Consider the following 26,316-nt stretch of genomic DNA (forward strand, 5'->3'; position numbering starts at 1 on the left):
GGCCTTTCTTGAAAAGTATAATATTACAGGTTATATATACTAGATTCCTTGATTGGGCGTTGATCCAGGGAACTAGTCTGATTGTCGTATGGAGTCAGGAAGGAATTTTTTTACCCAATGTGGAGCTTAGTGTTTGCCACATGGGTTTTTTTTTGCCTTCCTTTGGATCAACATGTGGGTTGAACTAGATGGACTTAGTCTTCCTTCAACCTTAAAAACTATGTTACAAGGAAAAAATAAGCAGCATGTGCATAAGATTTCAAAGGTCTCACTCACTTTGTGTCAACAAGCTCTTACGACCTCCGATTCCTTACACAGGGATAAATATATTTCTACATCAAAAAAAAAAAGTGGCATACTGCACTGGGTTCTGTACTGCATACATAATCCACAGGAAAAGTCTGCAAGAGCAGTCCGCACTGCTGTGTGCACGACATCTAAGCTGGCCGCGCTGTAGTGCGCATGACGTTTAAGCTGGCCGCGCTGCTGTGTGCACGACATCTATGCTGGCCATACTGCTGTGTGCATGACATCTATGCTGGCCGTAGTTCTGAGCGCATGACATCTATGATGGCCGTACTGCTGTGCGCATGACATCTAAGCTGCCCGCGCTGCTGTGTGCATGACATCTAAGCGGCCATAGTGCTGTGTGCATGACATCCAAGCTGGCCGTAGTGCTGTGTGCATGACATCCAAGCTGGCCGTAGTGCTGTGTGCACGACATCTATGATGGCCATACTGCTGTGTGCACGACATCTAAGCTGGCCGTAGTGCTGTGTGCATGACATCCAAGCTGGCCGTAGTGCTGAGTGCATGACATCCAAGCTGGCCGTAGTGCTGTGTGCACGACATCTATGATGGCCATACTGCTGTGTGCACGACATCTAAGCTGGCCGTAGTGCTGTGCGCATGACATCCAAGCTGGCCGTAGTGCTGTGCGCACGACATCTATGATGGCCATTCTGCTGTGTGCACGACATCTAAGCTGGCCGTAGTGCTGTGCGCATGACATCTAAGCTGGCCGCGCTGCTGTGTGCACGACATCTAAGCTGGCCGTAGTGCTGTGCGCATGACATCTAAGCTGGCCGTAGTGCTGTGTGCACGACATCTATGATGGCCATACTGCTGTGTGCATGACATCCAAGCTGGCCGTAGTGCTGTGTGCACGACATCTATGATGGCCATACTGCTGTGTGCACGAGATCTATGATGGCCATACTGCTGTGCGCACGAGATCTAAGCTGGCCGCGCTGCTGTGTGCACGACATCTATGCTGGCCATACTGCTGTGTGCATGACATCTAAGCTGGCCATGCTGCTGTGTGCATGACATCTAAGCTGGCCATGCTGCTGTGTGCATGACATCTAAGCTGGCCATACACCTTAGATACAGTAGCCATCGGCTGAATGCTAAGCTGCCCAGCCGCTCTATGCTCATGCACGTTGGGTTCTGCCGAGTGTGCATGTGTTATTACTAGGTAGAGGGAGTCCGCCACTCAGACCTCTGGCCGCAGCTGATTTCCCAGCATAAAATAAGGACTGGGCATTAGAACTCCGCATACCAGGGTCTTCTAAGCCCCAAGATTATTTGTGTGGAGAGTTGTGAGACTCCCATCGCCATAAGATAGTCGCCCGGTCCCACTATCTGCTGCAGGTTCAGACGACTTTGCAGTCATATGGGGGCATTTAGAGTCACACAGGCCCATGGGGGCTTCTGCACTTGTTGCCAATAGCAACCAATCATATTGCATCTTTCAGCTGTCTGTAGGAATGTTTGAGCTGATTGGTTGCTACAGGTCACATTTTCATTTAGATAATTAAACAAGGTCCGCTGCGTGCGGTGCACAGAAAGTGCCCAGAACTACCAACAGGAGGCAGATACGAGGATGTGTTTTAGATTTTTTTTAGGGCCAACAGCAAGAAGGATGGAGCAAGTTGTATTTCAATATTGCCAAGCTTCTGTTCCCCAGGAAACATGGCCGCTAGTAGCACTAGGAGACCCGGATCTGACTTGTGCTCAGTCTCTGGCTCCATTCCATGTGTATGGCGGTACCAGCCCTATTCCTTCAAAACATTTTCTGGCTCTCGCCGTGAGCCAGTGCCGCATGCTGCAATACTCTTACATCAACCATTATGGAAGCTCTGACAGACCTGACCCATGCCAAAGGCAAGTTATACGGAGCCCATGGCTACCAGTGCATCATGAAGGCATGCACAGGAAGCGGCGGGCAGGGAGCACTGCTGAGAACACCACACCCAAGCTGGGAGTAATTGAAGGGGTTGTCCACCTCTCTGGATAAAAAAAAATATTACTTAAATGTATCTAGTTGGGGCTAAAAATCATTTTTGCAATTGGGTTGTAAAAAAAAAAAATGTTGCACGGTTTGCCTTCTATAGCCTCTGCTGGCTGCACAATGAGCTAAATAAGAATCTATCAGTGAGCCTGCTATGGGGAGTTTAACTCTGTTTTCTTTGCTCACAGACCACATCAAAGTAGAATGTGCAGGAAAACAGACCCCGTAAAAACCAAAAATGGTGCAAAGTTTTTAATGAAACCCAACTGTAAAAATGATTTTTAAATCCAAATACATGCAGTTAAGAAAAAAAAAACTAATAATATTACAGAGAAAGAAACTGGCCGGTGGTGGCACAGAAATAAGCGTGCCATTATAATGGGAGCTCTGCTAACAGCATAATACCCAGTATTGTGTAACCACCTGTACGAGCGACTAGAAGAAAGCAGGACAAATTAGCGGAGGCCGCGGCAGAGATGAACATTATGCCAGGTAAAGTAAAATGGAAGCTGACAAATTAGTCATACAGCCCACACATTGCCTTTAATTACATGCGCTGATTATATATAATTTGGTGTCCCAGCAGAACCCAGGCTTTTATAGTCTTTTCACTTTAATTGTAGATGAAAGTCAACAGAAAGTGATGTCAAATCTGGGCAGACCTGCTGTCAGTAATGTGGTGCACACACCAGAAACTCAGCGAAAAACAAAACTGGTTAAATAGATGTGTCGTGTGAAGATGCGGCCTGTGTCTCCACACAGTATGGGGATAAGTCCACGCTCCTAAGGGGCAGAATCTCAGAAAAGTATACACTGCCGTATGCTTTATCAGAGCAATCAGACACACCGTTTAGGAGCCTGGTGTATTCACGGAGCCTCCGGTCACCGCTCCCCAGCCTCCGGTCAGTGACTGATCGCAGGGTGAGGCGTATATGGTGCACACCAGTCAGCCATCAGTCACTGCTGAGAGGAATAGGGGAGACAGTGGGAGGACGCTGTCATACTGATCAAGAGTTTGCTTTTAATGGAGTTGAGAAAAGAAGGCTTCACCATTCATCAATATCACAGACAAGAATTCTTTACTGTAAGAGCGGTGAGAGTCTGGATCTCGGTGCCATATGACTGACTGATTTATTGAACAAGTTTAAAGAGGGCCTGGATGTCTTTCCTGAAAAATATATGACGACAGGTTATGTGTATAGGATTTCTGCAGAGGGGACACTGATGCAGGGATTTATTACATGTGGAGTCTAGACGGAATTTTTACGTAATATGGGGCACTTAGCGTCCGCCCTATAGGAGGTTTTGCCTTCTAGATCAATGTTAGGGTTATAGGTTGGTTTGAGGCTGACCGGGGTCTTTTTACAAACTAAACTGTGAAACTAAATGGTATACCAACATATAGTGGCTAAAAGTCTGGAAGATGGCACCAATGTTAGTCTATAAGCCCATCAGATGTAGCCATGAAAAGACTTTCCTGGAGAGAGTGGCTGATCATGGTGGGAACCTGGTCCATATCATCCTCCAATGGGTCCTATAGTGGAATTGGGGAAGTCATAAAAAGGAACTCTAGTGAATTCACGTGGATTTGTTGCTTGTGGACAGAGACTCCTATGATGTCTTGTAGACTGACCACCAGATGTCATCTCTTAGCACTCTGATACGACTCATTAATACAGTGTGGCAATAGCAATGGTGAGCACACTGTCACAAAAATTGGATGATCTGTCATAGGTTTTCTCAAGTGCAAAAGGCAATTAATATTCATAGTGAACTTGCAGCCATAAAGGATCCTAGTGTTATGGACGGTGTATATGCTCGAGGATCTGAAAAAGGCAGAAGTGAAATGTAGGGGGCTGTATTTATAGTCAAGAATATATAGAATTCCTTATAAAAACTAGCAGAGCCATGACTTCAATCCATTCCCTATATACCATACATTTGTCACAGTGGTACTTGGTGATATATTAGGAGACTGCATTATGTTGCGGGTCCCTAATATACAGGTATCACAAGGTGCCTGAGACTTACATGTGTAGATCACTATGCACACCTTACCCCTATAACCAGCTTCAACATATGCAATTACCAGAAGCAAAGTTAGGGTGTTTTCACACTAGTGTTTTTTACAATGATTTAAGGACAAATAAATGCACAGCAGATTTTTCTTACACATAAAGCTCGGCGTGGGAACCTACCCTCATAGTCCTCCATCAATTCTAGATTGTCATTGGGACCTACCCTCAGTTCTTCATTAATTCTACATGGTCATTGGGACCTACCCTCATAGTTCTTCATCAATTCTATGAGACGAACACAGGCTAGGTGGCTCTGGACCCCGAGAAGGTGCCTTACCTCAGCTGATGTTCCCTCAGGTTGGACAGGGCTTCCATTCCATGGAGGTAGGAATACACAATCTCAAGATCCTACAAGAGAATAGAGAAAACACTATTGAGAAAACATTTGCTGATAAAGCCTGACAAGTATGTGCACCTACATAAAATGCCGAGGGCGGCTGTAAATACTATGTCCTCACTTATCTTGGACAGATTCGGAGGTATGTAAATGTACCTCACAGATGTTAGATATAAAGATTGTGGACGTGTGTTCCTAAGAAAGCTCATTTCACAATAATCTTCCACAGTAATCTGCCGAGCACCTGATAAGCAAGTTGTTCATTTGTCGGGTGAAATGATCTTTTGTGTTGAAGAAAAGATCCTCATTCTCGGCAGCACATCATCCTGTGTAAACAGTCTCGTGCTTCCGAGAATATTGGCAGCCTATGCGCACAAAACGTTCTATCACAAATTAATCTTATTGCGGTCTACGTAACTAAACAGGCTATGGAGAGACACCGAATATTTACCAAATCGGCAGTAGTTTAGTGCTGCTGGTCAGTCAGTGTCAGAACGTAACCCTCATTCATGTCAAGAGCAAAATTAGGAATTTTGAGGCCTTATAGTTACCATAGTACAGAGCATGTTAGATCATTGCTAGACAATAACAAGTGGTGGAGTTCAAGGGGCTTTCCAAAAACATTAAAAATGTGACAAAAGGCAATGTGATAACTTACACTCTCTGGTAATATGCCCCTCCGATGCTCCTTGGCAGTCTTTCTATACATGGTGCAGCAATGGCATGAAGCCTATACACATGCCCACTGCAGGCAATGCCTGACCCCATACAAAGCAGGAAACCGCTGAGGCCAGTGATTGGCTGCTGCAATCATGTGTGAAGATAAATTACAAGTAATTAAGCACCAGCGTTGCAGAAATTACCTCTCCAAGTAGCCACATGACTGCTGCCATCATGTGGATCATCAGGGACGCCATCGCTGCAGCTACGCTAGAACATTTGTCGGTGAGTGATAAATGAAAAAGATTTTTTTGCCTTTACCCATTTTCTGAACTTGAAAAACCCCTTTATGCTGCGGTCAGCAATGTAAAAAAAATGAAGAATAGAATCTGCACAAAATATGGAAGTATTTTCAAAGTCACGGCTCCACTTTACATAAAGCGACAGTAGTGTCCACGTATCAATACATGGATACACTAAGGCCGCAGACCCTCAGGACCTGATCAGAGCTGCATCCTTACAATTAGCGGCCTGCCATTATTTACATTTCCTGCCTATTCCTCTTGATCTAAAGCAGAGAACGTCTGACAGGTCATGACTGGGGACGAGAACAAGGCTCCCGCCGACACGTTTTGTTTGAGTAATTGACAAGCGTACGCAAAAGTCATCGGCAAGGGTTTAATGCAGCTTTTAAGACCTTGATGAAATCCCCTGCAGAATAAATATCAAGCTAGATATTATGCAGACTGGCATTCCAGATGGATAGGAATATTGCTATCCACTAATCATTAGGCGCTGGGCCCAGAGGAAGAGGAGAAAGAAAGGCTTCCATATAAAAGAACGAAAATCCACACACGCAGCCGTACCGCCAGCCTGGTTGATAGATGGCGTTCTGTTCTGGCGGCAACTAAAATAAGTATCATTCTCTAGGGGGCCAGACAGATGGAAAAAGTGATCCTTAGGGCCCCGTCACACTAAGCGACGCTACAGCGATCCCGACAACGATACGACCTGTCAGGGATCATTGCTGCGTCGCTATGTGGTCGCTGGCGAGATGTCAAACAGTCAGATGTTCCCAACGATGCGGCGACCCGTAACTATCTGTATAACGATGCACGCCTATGTGTTTCTGTGTCTGAGTCGTCAACAAGGTCGTTGGTAAGGTGTCAAACACACCGATGCATGCTACCCAGCGGGGCCTCAACGATCAAAGAAATGTCCAGGCCATTCCGACACGACCAGTGATCTCACAGCAGGGGCCTGGTCGCTGCTAAGTGTCAAACGTAGCGAGATCGCTACTGAGGTCGCTGTTGCGTCACAAAACTCGCTAGCGATCTCGCTTAGTGTGACGGGGGGCTTTACACTCCAGCACAGCGGTGGAGCTCCAATGTAACACCGGGGGGCAGAGCAAGGTCTCCGTTATTACTAAACTGCAGGTTACAAGGGCAAAATGTCCCCCGGGACTGCAGATGGCAAAATCACTGCACCAGTATCATGACTACAATCAGGAGCCATGACTTTAGTAGAAGATAGGTAGCTGCTTCAGGGCACATACCCATCCACCATTATTACAGTAGAGGATAGCAGCCGTTTCAGGGTCCATTCCCATCCACCATTATTACAGTAGAGGATAGCAGCCGCTTCAGGGTCCATTCCCATCCACCATTATTACAGTAGAGGATAGCAGCCGCTTCAGGGCACATACCCATCCACCATTATTACAGTAGAGGATAGCAGCCGCTTCAGAGTCCATTCCCATCCACCATTATTACAGTAGAGGATAGCAGCCGCTTCAGGGTCCATTCCCAGCCACCATTATTACAGTAGAGGATAGCAGCCGCTTCAGGGTCCATTCCCATCCACCATTATTACAGTAGAGGATAGCAGCCGCTTCAGGGTCCATTCCCATCCACCATTATTACAGTAGAGGATAGCAGCCGCTTCAGGGCACATACCCATCCACCATTATTACAGTAGAGGATAGCAGCCGCTTCAGAGTCCATTCCCATCCACCATTATTACAGTAGAGGATAGCAGCCGCTTCAGGGTCCATTCCCAGCCACCATTATTACAGTAGAGGATAGCAGCCGCTTCAGGGTCCATTCCCATCCACCATTATTACAGTAGAGGATAGCAGCCGCTTCAGGGTCCATTCCCATCCACCATTATTACAGTAGAGGATAGCAGCCACTTCAGGGTACATTCCCATCCACCATTATTACAGTAGAGGATAGCAGCCGCTTCAGGGCACATACCCATCCACCATTATTACAGTAGAGGATAGCAGCCACTTCAGAGTCCATTTCCATCCACCATTATTACAGTAGAGGATAGCAGCCGCTTCAGGGCACATACCCATCCACCATTATTACAGTAGAGGATAGCAGCCGCTTCAGAGTCCATTCCCATCCACCATTATTACAGTAGAGGATAGCAGCCGCTTCAGGGCACATACCCATCCACCATTATTACAGTAGAGGATAGCAGCCGCTTCAGAGTCCATTTCCATCCACCATTATTACAGTAGAGGATAGCAGCCGCTTCAGGGTCCATTCCCATCCACCATTATTACAGTAGAGGATAGCAGCCACTTCAGGGCACATACCCATCCACCATTATTACAGTAGAGGATAGCAGCCGCTTCAGGGCACATACCCATCCACCATTATTACAGTAGAGGATAGCAGCCGTTTCAGGGCACATACCCATCCACCATTATTACAGTAGAGGATAGCAGCCGTTTCAGGGCACATACCCATCCACCATTATTACAGTAGAGGATAGCAGCCGCTTCAGAGTCCATTCCCATCCACCATTATTACAGTAGAGGATAGCAGCCGCTTCAGGGTCCATTCCCAGCCACCATTATTACAGTAGAGGATAGCAGCCGCTTCAGGGTCCATTCCCATCCACCATTATTACAGTAAAGGATAGCAGCCACTTCAGGGTACATTCCCATCCACCATTATTACAGTAGAGGATAGCAGCCGTTTCAGGGTCCATTCCCATCCACCATTATTACAGTAGAGGATAGCCGCCGCTTCAGGGTACATTCCCAGCCACCATTATTACAGTAGAGGATAGCAGCCGCTTCAGGGCACATTCCCAGCCACCATTATTACAGTAGAGGATAGCAGCCGCTTCAGGATCCATTCCCATCCACCATTATTACAGTAGAGGATAGCAGCCGCTTCAGGGCACATTCCCAGCCACCATTATTACAGTAGAGGATAGCAGCCGCTTCAGGGTCCATTCCCAGCCACCATTATTACAGTAGAGGATAGCAGCCGCTTCAGGGTCCATTCCCAGCCACCATTATTACAGTAGATGATAGCAGCCACTTCAGGGTCCATTCCCAGCTACCATTATTACAGTAGAGGATAGCAGCCACTTCAGCGTCCATTCCCATCCACCATTATTACAGTAGAGGATAGCAGCCGCTTCAGGGTCCATTCCCATCCACCATTATTACAGTAGAGGATAGCAGCCGCTTCAGGGCACATACCCATCCACCATTATTACAGTAGAGGATAGCAGCCGCTTCAGGGTCCATTCCCATCCACCATTATTACAGTAGAGGAATGTGATGGCCATCAGATCACACTTCATACAATCCCTAAAATCTTTAACAGAAGCATTACAGGCATGACATGGATGAATAAGATGATTATTTACTCAAATGGACATGTTACACACTTGTCCCGGGTATCCCAGTCCATGCTTCCTTCCCCTGGGTCCGATGCCCTCTGTTGTGGTCCACATCGGGTTTTAAAAGTTGCTCAGCATGGATCAATCACATCATCATCTCGCTAGACCTACTTAAGGACTGTTGACACACACACCTGTGTCTTGGGATTGAGTTTCCAAGTCTCTTAGTAATATGTTCACACGTTGCGTTTTTGCTGTTTTTTTTATGCAAATTAAAAGCTGCTTTTTACAGTACCAGCAAAAACTGAGATTTCAGAAATCTCATGCACACACGCATTGTTAATTTTTCCTGACTGAATTGGAAAACTGCAGCATGTCACTTCTTTCAGCGTTTCTGCAGTGTTTTTTCGCCCATAAAAAGCAATGAGTAAGTGCAAAAAAGTGGCAAAAAACTTTGCCATCACTAAGTACTGCAGGACAGGAAACACATTTATCTTTGTGATTTTCCCAAGTTTAAAAGGATAACGTCTTGATCACCTCACCTGAAACGGGTGTTTGGATTAGTACAGTTTAAATTAGTGATGTGTAAAGTAAACATTGTCTGACCAATGTGTAAAATTGAACAATGGCTGACCAATATGTGAAAGTAAACAATGCCCGACCTACAAAATGCACTGCTAATGTCTTGGGTAAACTATTCCCGGCCAATTCATCTCCTCCCGATGTTTTTACATAAACGCTGTATTTTTTCATGAACCTTTTTGTTCAGAATTGTCACTATTTTTTCAGAGCTAAAAATCTTTTTCCACTACATAATGTGATCAAATTGCCCTTTATTAAAAAATGTTTTATGTTTTCATATATGTCTTGCATTGTTCATGCTTGTATGGAGGAAGCGAAGCTGAACTTTGGGATCCTGAAAAACGCAGCAATAAAAAAAAAAAAGGATCTGATATTATAATAAGTCATCATTACTGTACTCCAGATTAACCCCAGCCGCTTTCTAATCACCCCAGTTCTGTTTCTGGAACAGCCTGGTGTCACTTCATGTGTGGACACTGTAGCTTCCATAATAAAGGTAGTGACACAGCTTCATACAGACTCCAGAAAGGGACATTCTGCAAGGTGAAGCCCTAGAGGAAGCTAAAATACCAGCTTCAGGGTTGTCACTCAGCTTTCTAAGAAATAAAAAGACCAAAAACATCACCTACAGAATTTCCAAGTCATCGAACGTGTCACACAACACTAAGATATTGTGATATCACATCCAACAATTGCGGTTGCCTTACTGGTAAATTAGGGTATTCTACCTTTCCTTAGCCATGAGTCACAAGTTTGGGACACTGGCTGGTGTATTTTTATTAGATAAATAATGGAAAAGCTACACGTATTATGACTCTTCACAGACCACCTTAAGAAGTTCGTTCTGCCAGCAGTATCTCAGCGCCGCCCTCGCTCCTCCTGACACTTCAGACGATTACCTGCATGCCAATTGTACCACTACCCCTTGTCCTCATTTAGCCCAAGAAAACTGCTACAAAAATGGAAAAATCTGCTCTGCTGCACAAAGCACAGGCTTCACTTCTAGTCAGAGCCTCTGGGGGGGGGGGGGGGGGGTGTCGATCTGGTAACATGTGGACATCTGATAGATCACAGCCATACAGGTCTGGAGAGCTTCAGTTTCTGCTACTCATGTACAGCATAGAGGGACGGACAGACACCGCCTCGTAGGAGACTGCACTGAAGTAGCACATCATCTCTAGGTTGCCAGGGGCAACCCTGGCAGAAAGATGCAGTCAGGGAACCCGCAATAAGATCTCCGTTCTAGTCGCTGAGCATTGCAGTCAGCACACACAGATGTAGGGGGATGGGATCATCAAGAAACAGAGCAATCAAAATCTCTCTGCCAACCTTCTAACCTTCTGTACTTATGGGAGAATGACTGCTGTCAGCCCGCCCGCCGCAAGAACATGAAAACTCAGGAGATATAGATGTGACTCCAACAGTATACAATTGTCATGAAAACTCATCATGATGGGTCTCCGCCAGTATATACAAGCTCATATAGAAATCAATGTTATGTAGAAACCAAAATTGAATTGCAAGTGGTCTTCTAGATGGGCATTTTGCATAATATATCAAACTGAAAATCTTGACTGCATAGGGGTCTTTATCTAGATATTTGCTTAAAGGGAATCTGTCACCACTTTGGAGTACTGTATGGCCCATGGTAGAGGTTTGATTGCAGAGAAAATCGCTTTAATCAATTCTATTTGTACAGGCTTAGTGTCAGGGGGACGGGAAGAAATCCCCGCCTATGTGCTTATTATTCCCCCAAATCCCCACCTATATGCTTAGTTACCATATTCCCCCCCTCCCCTGCACATCACAGGACCCTGTGATGTGCACTGTGCTCCCTGACTTCCCGGGCATGCACAAAGCGCTGCTCACATAGAGCTCACATAGAGCGCGCTTTGCTTCATCCCGGCCCCGTGTCTCTGTGCATTGAGCCGCAGGTTTCTATTGCTCAAGCGCTGAGGAGTCACAGTCACTTCCCGGCGCCTGCGCAATAGAAACCTGTGGCGCAGCGCACAGGCAGACGGGGCCGGGGTGAAGCAAAGCGCTCTATGTGAGCTCTATGTGAGCGGCACTTTGCACACGCCTGGGAAGTCAGGGAGACCAGTGCACGTCACGGGCAGGGGAGGGGGGGGGGGATATGGTAACTAAGCATATAGGCGGGGATTTGGGGGAATAATAAGCACATAGGCAGGGATTTCTTCCCATCCCCTGGACGCCAAGCCTGTACAAAATAGAATTGGTTAAAGCGCTTTTCTCTGCAATCAAACCTCTACTATAGGCCATACAGGTATGTATAGATTTACTTTTCTATACCCTGTATGGCCATAGTAGAGGTCTGATAACTCCAAAGTGGTGACAGATTCCCTTTAAGGAGATGTTAAAGACCAAGATAAAGTGCTATTTATGAAGTAATAGGCTAGCACTACACACTGTGACTATCCTCACATGGAAAGTTCAAACAGGTTGCTGGACATGAAAGCCCAAAGTATTAAAAAAGTTGTCCACAACTTTTTATTATCCCCCAATGTATTCAGCCGGAGCCCATAAGGGTTTTTGTAATTACTTTTAGTTGTCCTTTTTGCCTGTGAGCCGCACTATCACTGGCCGCTCACAGGCATCACGTAACCCCCCGCTGATGTCACGTCAAGTGAGGCGTGACATCAGTGATGCGGTGGATGTTGGGCTGCCGCGCACCATATAAGGCACATGGCAGAACAGGGCGGAACTGCAGCACCAGGCAGGGCAAGTGGCAGAACGTGGCTGAACTGCAGCACCAGGCAGGGCAAGTGGCAGAACGGGGCTGAACTGCAGGACAAGACAGGGCACATGGCAGAACGGGGCTGAACTGCAAGACCAGACAGGGCACATGACAGAACGGTGCTGAACTGCAGGACCAGACAGGGCACGTGGCAGAACGGTGCTGAACTGCAGGACCAGACAGGGCACGTGGCAGAACGGTGCTGAACTGCAGGACCAGACAGGGCACGTGGCAGAACGGTGCTGAACTGCAGGACCAGACAGGGCACGTGGCACAACGGTGCTGAACTGCAGGACCAGACAGGGCACGTGGCAGAACGGTGCTGAACTGCAGGACCAGACAGGGCAAGTGGCAGAACGGGGCTGAACTGCAGGACCAGACAGGGCACATGGCAGAACGGGGCTGAACTGCAAGACCAGACAGGGCACATGACAGAACGGGGCTGAACTGCCAGACCATACAGGGCACATGGCAGAACGGTGCTGAACTGCAGGACCAGACAGGGCACGTGGCAGAACGGTGCTGAACTGCAGGACCAGACAGGGCACGTGGCAGAACGGTGCTGAACTGCAGGACCAGACAAGGCACGTGGCAGAACGGTGCTGAACTGCAGGACCAGACAGGGCACGTGGCAGAACGGTGCTGAACTGCAGGACCAGACAGGGCACGTGGCAGAACGGTGCTGAACTGCAGGACCAGACAGGGCACGTGGCAGAACGGGGCTGAACTGCAGGACCAGACAGGGCACGTGGCAGAACGGGGCTGAACTGCAGGACCAGACAGGGCACGTGGCAGAACGGGGCTGAACTGCAGGACCAGACAGGGCAAGTGGCAGAACAGGGCTGAACTGCCAGACCATACAGGGCACATGGCAGAAAGGGGCTGAACTGCAGGACCAGACAGGGCAAGTGGCAGGAACAGGGTTGAACTGCAGGACCAGACAGGGCACATGGCAGAAAGGGGCTGAACTGCAGGACCAGACAGGGCAAGTGGCAGAACGGGGTTGAACTGCAGGACCAGACAGGGCACATGGCAGAACGGGGCTGAACTGCAGGACCAGACAGGGCACATGGCAGAACGGGGCTGAACTGCAGGACCAGACAGGGCACATGGCAGAACGGGGCTGAACTGCCAAACCAGACAGGGCACATGGCAGAACGGGGCTGAACTGCAGGACCAGACAGGGCACATGAACATTATACTTTACTCTAGTAGTATACCCTTTTTAGCCAAGAACATACATTGTGGTTAAAGGGGTTGTCAGGGCAGAAAGACAAGATTCCCCCCCCCCCCAGGGGTTTGGAGTTGTAAAAAGTAAACTAACTTGTGAAGCTGGAGATAAGTGGGTTAAAATGATCATTGTACTTTGTCCTAATGAAGATGTATGTCACTTTGAAACATGTCGACCAATAAATCGCATTTCTGCAGTTCTTGTCTCCTGCCCATCACTGAACTACTGGCAACGCAGATTTTAACCCACTCGTCTCCAGCCTCACAAGTTTCTCCACATCGTGGAGCCTTTTTCTAACCTTGTACAGGGGTTGTGACTTCACAAGCCCCTCAGGTGAGCAAAACTGCCTTTTTGTCTCCCTGTTCTTACTGGGGTAAGACCCTATTGCGCTTATTGACTTTTCAGTTTCTCTTACTCAAAAAATAAACTAAAGTGATACTCACTTAACGCCACCCACCTAGACCCAGTGCAGGCCACTATGTGGTCTGTATTGACATAGGAAGAAGAGACATCACTGTTGCAACAGCAGCGGCGCAGGGTCGGTGATTGGCTGCAGCGGTCAGGTGATGAGCAGTGTATCAAGTGTTTTTCTAAAGATGAGCTGCTTAAGTCACCTGATCACTGCGGTCCTGCCAGTGGTGGATGGAGACGTGTCACTTATTGCTCATTCAGACGACATTAACAGTTTAATGTGTATATTACATGTCAGATGTGACTGGATGTGTCCCAAGAAATAATTCTGTACTTATAACAATTCTAATATCTGCAAGAAGGTATAAAATACCCATAATGAAAAGAAAAAAAAGTCACAGCTTTACATCTACACATCACCCTGTCACAGACCACAAAGTACTGTAGAAGATACCCGACGCCATCTTTCCAGATGACAAAGCATGACAATATTCCCACCAAATGCTACATCTGACTCAGAACAAGCTAGTATAAGTAAATTCATGTATGACCATGCTGGAAAAAGAACTAATGAAAAAGCTAAAACAAACCAGGGATGTTGGGGTATGCAATGGATTTTTTGTTGTGAAATTGTATCCAAAAAATCCGCAACTCTGATTTCCCAAAATTAGGGTGCAATCTGCAGAGAGGATACCACGACTCAAACATGATAGCTATGTGCAGTTTTAATCCTCTCATTACAGTCCTGCCTTAAAGACTGTAATTTATGTGTAAAATAAACATCTAAATAAAATGTCCCATCAGATTGCAATACTACAGCTAATAACATGGATCCTGAACAGCTATTTAAAGCATTTGCCCAATAGGCCTCTTAGAAGTGAAAATGACCAGCATAGAGGAGATCTACAACTTCAGACTCCGCTCCACAAGCCAGAAGTACAGTTACTGTAAAGAGCGGCTCTCGCTGTGACGAACGTCATCACATACCATACAGATGCCCACTCATTTTAATGAACTATGTGCAATAGTAGATATACATCATGGTTTCAGGCAGAGAGGGGTTGCATTGTTCCAACAGTTTCTAAGTTTCTAGCACCGAGGTAAAAAAATGAAAGGAGTAATCAGAATGGTAGAAACAAGATATTGATATAACATCAATGAGCTACCAGAATGCAGGAGCAGGGAGTGTTGTCGTAGGGACACAAGCTTTTCTCACAGTTCTGTAACTTCAGCATCTGAGCACAGAAAGCAGAGAGGCCGACACAAAGTATCCTAAATATTCATCATTTCAGTGATTTCCGATCATTCTCTATTACTGCTAAAGAAGAACTATAGCTCAGGCTAGAAACTGCATTGAGCAATTAGGGAAATAAAATATGTAATGTGAAAAGGGAACTTGCAGATTCCGATTCTAATATACGAGCAAAAATAGAAATCCCGGCTTCCTTTTTTTTCCTTTTTAACCACAGGTCATCGTGAGAAATATTACTCACCTTCAAAATGATTTGACTGTATGTATCATATCCTTATGTTGTACATATAGGTACACTGTGCCACTGGATTTGAACCCAGTACCCCAGCGCTGAACCACCGTGCTGCCCAAACATATACAACATATACAACATGAAGATATATACACACACGTGTGTGTTTACAGATATATATATTGACGCCAAAGATAAATATACACAGAAAATAGACAGATCTTTAAAAAAAAACGACTCACTTTTCAGATCCGGTGGTTGCAGTCTATTAGATCACCACAAGATGGCAGGCTGGGTCCTCTATATAAGAAATGTCCGCGCAGTGTCTCCCAGTTTCACTGATACTCACACACAAAGGATCTGCCAGCAGCTTGAATACATTGCATTATGCAAAGCACAAAATAAACCCTTTTGAGAACATCTTCACAGCATAAAGAGTTATTTTACCTGGTCAGTTATTTTTGATTTGTGGTGTGTAATAATCCTCACTTCCAATACAAGTCCTCATCTTAGGATAAATTGGTTGATCGGCCTGCATTGGGGGAGATTTAGCCATAATGTTGTCAGGGGCATCATGTTATTAGATGCTGTAAATGGCCCATGTAAAATTGGCTATAAATTAGACACCTTCTCTCTCCTCCCGGCTGGCGTACTTGACAGCAGGACAACATTCACATATGCAGTGTATACATGTGTTCTCATGGTAAATTCACATCCTCCCTTAGTAATGTGATCCGGCTATAGAAAGCTATTCAGCTCCTACAATACGGCGCTAGTTTCACACTGGAACCGAATACCACATCTTCAATGGTTGGTATACAGGTTGCCAGGCTATAGCAAGATGTCTGATAACACCTGCGAAACTAAGGGTGGAAAGACACTTTCTACAGCCAGACCCGGTGTGAGGTCACTCCCGGTCTATAGACAAGAGGAGCTAGGAGACGTACTGCCATCACACGTGTTTGGAGACGGACACAGTTTTCTGCTTCAGTGTTCTTAGATCCATTAGTCAGATGCTTCTGTGGTTACTGAAGAATAATTTCAGCATTTCAGAAGATTTTACACTGCACTTCCCTCCTTCTGGGCCAAATCCTGACTGAGCACTGAGGACAGTGCCTGGAGCTTATCACCATTTCTGTGGTTCTGTTTGTCCCCCCACTTTTTGAGGATTGACCCCAGGTTCTCAATGGGATTGAGATCTGGGGAGTGTCCTGGCCATGTAGCCAAAATGTCAATGATTTGTTCACAGAGCCACTTAGTTATCACTTTTGACCCATGACATGGTGCTTCATCATCCTGGTAAAAGCATCATGAAATTGTTCCTGGATGGTTGGAGAAGTTCCAGGGGGAAGTTTAGATCCCATTCTCTATACAATACATTGCATTACTGTTGGCATGACAAGGCTCATGGTAGCTTTTCTTCTACAGACAATCATTCTTCCAGATCTCCCAAACATGAATGGGACTTCATCAGAGAAAAACCCGATCTTTAAGGGATTAATGTCCATCAGTGCAGGAAGGCTGAGGACGACAATAAGGGCTCGCTCACACGAGCGTACATTTGGGAGGGGTACATGGTGGTAGTAGTGGCGAGGGTCTGCAGTTGTGCATTTACGCACAGCACTCACAATCCCTTGTTGCCCCTCCGTCTTCTTTAGGAGTCCAGTAGTCACGACTAAATGACGTCATGGAAGGTCCTTTTAGACCACTGTGAGCCGCCCAACACACCAGAGAGACCAGGGGCCATCGGAAGGTGAGTATAATGTTTATTTTTTTATTTTTAACCATTCTTTGGGGTCACACTGTATAAATCCATGCCGTTTGCATGGATTTATATAGTGTGACCAAGTTGTCAAGCACTTTCCAAGTGATGCTAAAATCTCTTGGAAAGCGCTTGTCAACCCTCATGCGGAAATACATGTGAACACTTCACATCCACATGTCCCTGGCAGGAAAAACACATGTACAATCCGCATGTACAATCCGCATGTACAATCCGCATGCACAATCCGCATGCACAAGCCGCATGCACAAGCCGCATGTACAATCCGCATGTACAATCCGCATGTACAATCCGCATGTACAATCCGCATGTACAATCCGCATGCACAAGCCGCATGCACAAGCCGCATGCACAAGCCGCATGCACAATCCGCATGTACAATCCGCATGTACAATCCGCATGTACAATCCGCATGTACAATCCGCATGCACAATCCGCATGTACAATCCGCATGCACAATCCGCATGTACAATCCGCATGCACAAGCCGCATGTACAATCCGCATGCACAAGCCGCATGCACAATCCGCATGTACAATCCGCATGTACAATCCGCATGTACAATCCGCATGTACAATCCGCATGCACAATCCGCATGTACAATCCGCATGTACAATCCGCATGCACAATCCGCATGTACAATCCGCATGCACAATCCGCATGCACAATCCGCATGCATTAATTCTGCCAGGGAGATGCAGAAACGCTCAGGAAAAATCCGCAGCATTTCTGCATCGTGGGCACATAGCCTTACTCTTCTTCCACCATCCGTCTGTATCTCTATAGACCCTCAGCCCCCAGGGCCCTGAACTTCTCCTCAATATTCCTCCAGCACAGACTTAAACGTTACCAAGAGCAACTACAGCTCTGACTGAACTGATCCCTGACAGGAATAACCGTTGCTCCCCTCTGGCCCAAACTCCTCCCCATTTTCAACTGGACCAATCAGCAACAGTCTCTGCTGGTCGCTGGGCAGACTTCTCCCTTAACCAATAAACTGCCGTATTCACCCACTAATAACGTACACTAAACTCCTTAAACCCAAACTATGCCCTAAATCCCATACACTATTAGGCCCACCGCTGCCTATCAGCCCCAATATCCTAGCAATTCATAACTAAACACTAGGCAGTGTCCTATGCTTTCCCTATATACTATACATAAATAACATTATACATTTCATTACATTACTGTCACAAGAAGACAAGAGACCCACAAACTAAAACTGTTTATTAAGGAGAGGCGCATGACAGCCCCCGTCACACCCTTACACATTCTCTCATGTAAGTAAATCCGCTCAGCTCAAACTCTGCTCCGAGTGTGAGCCAAATGTCACCTTAGTGCAATCTGTGCTCTCACATGCGAGAATCGCAGCACAGGTGTGGAGAAGATGGAGTGCAGATGTCAGACTGCACTTGGATGACATCCGAGTGCAGTCTGATGTTTCACACGCACCCATAAACTTGTAAGGGTGCGCGTGGTCCCAATATCGGAGCCACTCACATCATACTGAGATTTTTTTCTCATGCTGAATCATTCGATGAATACGAGGAGAAGGAATATTCACCAAGATTTTCATTTGTCATCTTCAGGCTATGTGCCCACGATGCAGAAATGCTGCATATTTTTTCCGCTTCTCCCTGGCAGGTAAAACGCATGCTGATTGTACATGCGGATTGTACATGCGGATTGTACATGCGGATTGTACATGCGGATTGTACATGCGTTTTTCCCGCCAGATAGAAGCGTTTGTCAAGCGTTCTTCACATGCATTTCCACATGCGAGTTATCAAGCGCTTTCCAGGCGATTTTAGCATCACTTGGAAAGTGCTCGACAACTAGGTCACAGTATATAAATCCATGCAAACGGCATTAATTTATATAGTGTGACCAAGTAATAGTTAAAAAAAAAGAATAAAAATGGTAAAAAAATAACGATTATACTTACCTTCTGATGGCCCCCGGTATTTTCTCCACTCCGTCCGGTCTCCCCGGTGTCTCGCGGTGGTGTGAAAGGACCTGCGATGACGTCAGTGAGTCATGTGACCGGTCAAGCGACTGCCGACATCAGCGGTCGCGTGACCTGTCACATGACTAAATGACGGTCTCCATAGTGATGCGTCCTGGCTCCCCGGCAGCTCGCGATGGTGTAAAAGGACCTTCCATGACGTAATTTAGTCATGTGACGGGTCATGCGACAGCTGACGTCGGCGGTCTCGTTACCTGTCACATCACTAAATGACGTCATGGCAGGTCCTCACACCACCGCAAGCCGAACCAGAGACCGGACGCATCGCTGAGGAGGCAGGGGGCCATCAGAAGGTAAGTATAATCTTTATTTTTTATTTTAAATTCTTTTTTTTACAGGTTCTATGGCACCCAGGTCTGGATGAGAGTCTCCTCTTCTTCAGACCCAGGTACCATCCACATATTGAAACGCTTAATATCCGTGTGTGCAAATGTGCTGACACGGATATTAAGCGTTTCAATGCAAGTCAATGGCGGCAATTACGCTGCGTGTCCGCAAAATTAATGGACATGCTGCGTATTTTTCCGCAATGATAATCCACAGCACATGCAGATCATCATTGGGGACCATGGGGCACGTATTATCAAGCGGTTTTTAAGCATTTTCGTTGCGGAAATTCCACGGCAAAAAATGCTTGAAGAATGCATAGTGGGCACGCAGCCTTATTGGTGATGTTCCTTTTGCACCTCACGTAGTAGAAGCCCTAATGGTGCGGCAGCTAAAAGTGTGGTATCGTCAGGGGTTTCTTCAGGCTGCGCACATGATATCGTTCATGTGATGATGTCTGACCTCACTTATCAGAGCTGCACATCGTACATTGCTCTTGTCATTTATCAGTCATATATGGAAGACACCACAGCAAAACCACCAACACATCAGTCATACAGGATGGAGCTAACAGCACTCAGACTTAAGAGACGAATGTTTAGTGGTGTAAAGAGACCATGCCCATATGACCACCCATCACCAACCAGGCAATTCCCTAGCAAAGAGTACAGGACACTGCTGAAAGACCCTCGTGCCATCCCACCGCTGGTGCATTAGGAGCAGCTTAGATGAGCACATTGTCCGCGCCTCTCCAGGGACTGGGGCCTCCTGACAACAATGCCAAGTGCTCGGCTGTAAATTCCACCCTCAATGACAAGATACAATGGGGTCAGGAACACAGCATGGCCGACCACGGTGCTGAGGGCTCATTAGCTGCCGAAATACTCTGAGCATATGCAGAAGCATGGTAAACATCACCTAATTATTACATTCACTCCTCTACATACAGCAGGCCTCGCTGGTCAAACAAGATGGCAGCCTGCCAGGAGCGCCCCAAACAGCCACAAATTAGTGTTTTGTAGCAAATTCTCAAGAGGACGGCAAAACAACTGTTCAGGAACATGAGCACATTATTGGAGAAAAGAATATAATTGGCTCTAAAAGAAGAAACAAGAGTAATATTAAAAGACATGTCCTGTTTGATTTAGTAACACCCACAGTCCCACGCGACCCCCACAGTCCCACGAGACCCCCACAGTCCCACAGCTGCCCCTCATTCGCTGTCTTCCCCGACCCGCCGTGAGAGTACACTGACTACTGTGTTACTAGCTGGGGGTGTGCCTCTGTGCACTGTCCAATCAGTTTAGGCAGTGGTAGGGACACATCTTTTTGGCCAGAGGAACAACAGAGGAAAAATAAAGGAAAGGCACCAAACAAACTACTAAAAAAGATGCTCCAGAATTATTATTCATGGGAAATACAAGCATTTACTAAGACAGATATGTGAAAATGTAATCATTAAAAAGAGGTCACCACTCCTGGCACACGTCCACGACGAGCCTACAGGGTGAAAACACCAATTGTACGTAACGCAATGAATCTTCTTGGCACCAGCTGTTATTTGTCAGTTTCATCCTGCCAAATACTTCTGTGTGAACAAGAGCTCATTAAATCCTAAATAAAGTGAAGCTGCACTATGGGTCGTACTGTGACAATGACATGACTGGGGGAGGGGACACCCCGGCAGGTAAGGTGCCAACTAATCGGCTGACTGATTATTACTGTGGTAAGAGCCCAAGGCCTCGTTCAGACATCTATTTTCATGTACATGTTCTATCACGTCCGTTTTTGATCAGTGCAGACACTGTGCTGTCCGTGATTAATACGGCAATTAATAGGGAGAAAGATGCAATTTATTTTTTCATAAGTGAAAATCACAGATGAAACTGATGCTAAAAACGTATACTCAGACCACACTGATAACTCTTTCTTGCGCAAGTGAAAAATCACTGACATCTGTATAAAGCCTAAGGGTCAGTGTACAAATGAAATGGCCACCAATGTGCGTCTTGTGTGCTGATCCGAGGTCGGGCATCAGTCCTTCTACACCGGCCGACTCGGCTTTTGATGTGCACAGACCTTGTGGGAGTGATTGCTCTCGGCAGCACAGGTTTACATGAATGATCTGCTTGTTCGTCGGATGATTGGCAGAAAGCTCAGACTGCATGATTATCCCAAATCCTCGTTCATGACAGCTTGCAGTGTGAACAGAGCTTATGTGGGGATGGAAGCTCAGCTCCATGTGGATACATCAACATAAATTACTACCAAGACTCTCACTGTAAAGAAAAGGAAGAGGTTGGAGGTAAAGGAGCCGAGAACTGCTGCCTGTCAGCCGCCTGAGCCAGAACCCTCCATTAGAAATGGCACAGGCTGATAACTAATGCTATAGCTCTGGAGAAAGCGCTACTTAGTGGGCATCTAAAGATGGCACAGGATGAAGATGTGATGCGTGAATGTCCGCCTAATTACACAACTAACTGAAAACTGAGCAACCAGAAAACTTCAAGTAGTCACCTCCTGCCCGTACAGTAACTGCACCATCTCCAACATGACATCAGCCCGCAGGACAGGGGGGGCACTAACGAGACAAGACCATCATACCTACAACACCAGGGAAGGAAGCCGAGAATAGGAAATATTACTGCAGACACTCCTGGACTTTATAGAACGAAAAATCATTTCAGTTGAATGTACAGATAAGAATGATGGACAGATATATCTGCAATCACTTCAAGAGAACGATCACTAACTCAAGTCTCACTTATCTCACTGACAACACATTTTGGTAGATCAGTACAGGATTGTGGGTATGTGTAATGGGGTCTAACCGTAACCAGAAATCCCAATATACAAGTAAAAATCCTATATAGGTAAGACATGTCTAATATGGAACCAGGCCCCACCATCCACTATTCTCATACGGATATTATTAACATGGGACAAGTTCTCATTAGTGAGAAAATACCCTACACAGAACTCACAGAGGAAACTTTAGGTAACTTGGTTTAGCAAAAATGACATTTTCAGCCCATAAAATTACTTCAAAGTTCCAGTGTCTCCCTTCTGTCTCACCTGTTGTTGACTTTAATGTGGCAGCAGAGGTGTGGAAATACATCAAAGGAGGGGCAAGCTATTGGACAATGGCAAAAGCAATTCATGCTGCGTGGGAAAGTCACAGCACCTATAATGCTGGAAGAATACTGATGTAGAGAAAAAGAAAAGAAAAAAAACACTCACTCATATAAAGTGCAGATGGAAAGTTACAAAACACGAGAAATTGGATAGTTCCTAGGCATATTAGACTGGTATTGACACCAAAAGCAACTTTAACCTGTTGTAGTGGACACTTGCAGCAAGATGCATGCATGCTTTTACTCCGGCACAGGGAAAGTGATAGGTGCACCTAACATGAATTGGATTTCTATAAATAATTACTACAACTAAAACAGAAAGAAGAACTACAAATAGCAGAAAAAGTGAAGTCAGAACCATGCCTTCCCCTTTACATTTTTGGGCGACTACTTTAAGAATGAAACCCGACATAATGGCTTCAATCCCACCACATCATGCATGTTTCACTTCTGCACATTGAAAACATGCGGTGGAGCCACAAAACAACAGAAAGACATGGATTCCTCCCCTGCCCTCTACACCCATGGATTGCTGAGTGGCACAGAAGCTGGAAAATGTATTCATTATTCAGACATATATGCCGTCTGCTTCACTGCTCCTCTTCCAGAACACTTTCTGAGCGGATCCAATATTTATGACTATGGAGCACCAGGCACATGAATGATGCAGATTGTGGCCATTGGTCCCGAGGACCCAGAGTCTCACATGCACGATACTTCATGCACAAAAGGAGGTGTGCTAATGATGGCCCAAACAGGGAAACATCAGTAAAGAATAAATGACCACTAATAAGGGAAACTGATGACTGGCCGCAGGCGCTTGTGTAGATGGCCATGATAAATGATGGTGCAGTCTCCATGGGATTCAGAAATGGTGACGGAGCTACGATATCGAGCTATAGGAGGAGCTCCATCCGCCGGCAAGCACTTAAGGCTTCCCTCTTCTAGGTCTGGTAACCCACCAATCAGCTATTGCTATATCCCACAGCGGCTGGAAGTACACAGTGTACGGGGCTGGAACAGCGCACGTCAGCACACCGTTCTCGGTGACTGTGGCTCAGCTCCCATTGAGCCGTGGTGTTCTGGTTCAGCACATGGCTTACTTTGGGCTGCGGTTGGACCTGCTAACAGCCCTAGCCAAGTGGATGGGTCATCAGGTTTCACAATACAAACTGCATCCATCATTCACTGGATCTCTTAGACCTGATGAAGCTAGTGTATTTACTTGGAAATCCACGAGAGAATAACTTTATAATGGCTTTTGAAAGTATATCGGGTTGGAAAAGTTTCATAAACGATTACACAGCTATACTGACATGGTTCAATCCTGGTAAGTACACCTGCCTCATCAGATCTATTGGATGACTTATGCAGCTTGTACTGTGGAATCTGGTGACAGATTTCAATTAAAAACAGTTTTGGTTTTACTTATAACCATATTTATTTGTAGGACCAGCAGTTTCTGAAGGTTGCCACTTTACGCTGGCTATGAGCCTCAGAACATCATGGCGGCATCATATGACAGAGGTAGATAAGTGTATATTTCTCATATTTACCAGAATAGACCGTACCGGTGCGGTGCAGCAGGTATGTTGTGAGATGCGCCAGGGCAGGCTGGCACCTTACACAACGCCGCGGATCACTGGGCATGTGGCTTCAGGCTGCTTCTAGCCGTCATTTGTGTCCTGTTCAGTCTAATTGCTTTATTGACTTAAAAGCATTATTCACAGGCAGTCAGGCTCAGCAGCCGCAGCTCCAGACAGCGCAGTCCTCGCGCCTTCAGGGATTAAAGATGGCCGACCACACAAACCTGTCACCAACGTGCAAGTCCAGAGATGGCTCATATGAGATTCAGGCTTTTATTTGTGGAACACAATCATTAGTAACTAGGAACTTCTGACCATTGATTTGCCAAAACTTAACGCTGTAGCCTTTTATAAGCAAGACAAGCAGTGCTAGTGCCTCCCCCCCAAATCAGATGCCGGTGGGACAAAATACACATCAGTAAAAAGAAAGAATAAAAAAGGTTATCGCCTGAGGGGTGGCACAGGCTCATCCCAACTTTTGCATAGTCCTAAAGTGATATATTCCCTGTTCCCTACTGCGACATATCTAGACAGACCTGTCATTCAGGCATCCAGAGAGACCGGCTGACAGCCCCTCTGGGGGCAGCGGGGCGGCCATGTTGGTTAGACAGACTTTCAGGCATCCAGACAGGCCGGCTGACACCCCCTCTGGGGACAGCAGGGCGGTTATGTTGGTTATTACTCTGAAACGGAAATAAATGCAACACAACCGAATAGATTATTTATGCACTCGTAACTAAAGGATCTATACTTACTAGACAGATCCTTATGGCTAAAGGTTCCATTATCACAACCAACAACATGGAAGCCTGAGGAAGAGCGGACACAAACAAAACTGAGGTCATACAATACAGTGCAGAGAGGAGCTGCACACAACAAGCTGTCAGCCCAGCGCCATTCGCAGTCAGTCAGCAGAAGCCTGCAGCTGTTGTACACCACAGCAATGTTCTCAGAAGTTTCCACGACCCACGATTTATCCAATAATAGTGCCGTGACCATGTCTGCCACCATTATATGCATCTCTAATCCAGGTCATGAAGTGCTCATCTGCAGACCAGGGGCCTCAGACGTGGGGTTGCCCTGCTACTCACCGCCACGCAATGCCACTATGCCCTGATCCTCACCGCCACGCAAGGCCCTGATCCTCACCGCCACGCAAGGCCCTGATCCTCACCGCCACGCAAGGCCCTGATCCTCACCGCCACGCAAGGGCCTGATCCTCACCGCCACGCAAGGGCCTGATCCTCACCGCCACGCAAGGGCCTGATCCTCACCGCCACGCAAGGCCCTGATCCTCACCGCCACGCAAGGCCCTGATCCTCACCGCCACGCAAGGCCCTGATCCTCACCGCCACGCAAGGCCCTGATCCTCACCGCCACGCAAAGCCCTGATCCTCATCGCCACGCAAGGCCCTGATCCTCACCGCCACGCAATGCCCTGCTACAGCAGCGACAGAAACAGAGTTAACCATTACCCTGCTGCATAATCTGCTTACCAGCTAATGTCAGACAACTGTATGGGTCTATTGTTATCTCCAGAGGCTTTTACTGGAGAAATGCCTATGTGTTGGCTCAGTAGCCACAAGTGGCCAGGCCGATGCAGAGTAGAAGACGCACACAGGGCAAACTGACATTACTGGAGATCTCAGCCTACACAATGGATTCAGGAGCGGATTCTCACAACCAATCTAGCAGCTTTTTTTAATTCTGAGTGTTTCTTTTTTAAGCAGGTAAATGACTTCTAAATGGGTCCATCGCGATCCTCCAAGGTGTCATCTAGACTGAGAAACTAACATCTCTGATCCAAGCCTGCAATGTAGAGGAGATCAGAACCACAAACTGGAGCCTTTTTTTACCACAATTAGTTCGTTATTCGTGAACGGAAATATACATAGTTCTAATCAGAGACTGAAGACCCATCTTCAATGTGATTTTTTGGGGGTTTGTTTCAATGTGCCAGTTGATCCATCCTCCTCTCG

General features: G+C 46.5%; 1 protein-coding gene across 12 annotated transcripts in view; it reads right to left on the bottom strand.

Annotated features, from left to right (window-relative positions):
• The window catches only part of LOC141157366 (rap guanine nucleotide exchange factor 2), a 238,778-nt gene that overhangs the window by 153,121 nt on the left and 59,341 nt on the right, over window positions 1–26,316 (bottom strand). For all 12 annotated transcript variants that reach the window (XM_073644607.1, XM_073644521.1, XM_073644550.1 and 9 more), the window contains exon 2: window positions 4,649–4,719. In XM_073644607.1, coding sequence (XP_073500708.1) covers window positions 4,649–4,719 — 71 coding nt within the window. The remainder of the gene's footprint in view (window positions 1–4,648; window positions 4,720–26,316) is intronic.

Source organism: Phyllobates terribilis, unplaced genomic scaffold, assembly GCF_046119375.1.
Source record: "Phyllobates terribilis strain yellow unplaced genomic scaffold, ASM4611937v1 Scaffold_1__5_contigs__length_1240528914, whole genome shotgun sequence".
NCBI classification, from domain to species: domain Eukaryota; kingdom Metazoa; phylum Chordata; class Amphibia; order Anura; family Dendrobatidae; genus Phyllobates; species Phyllobates terribilis.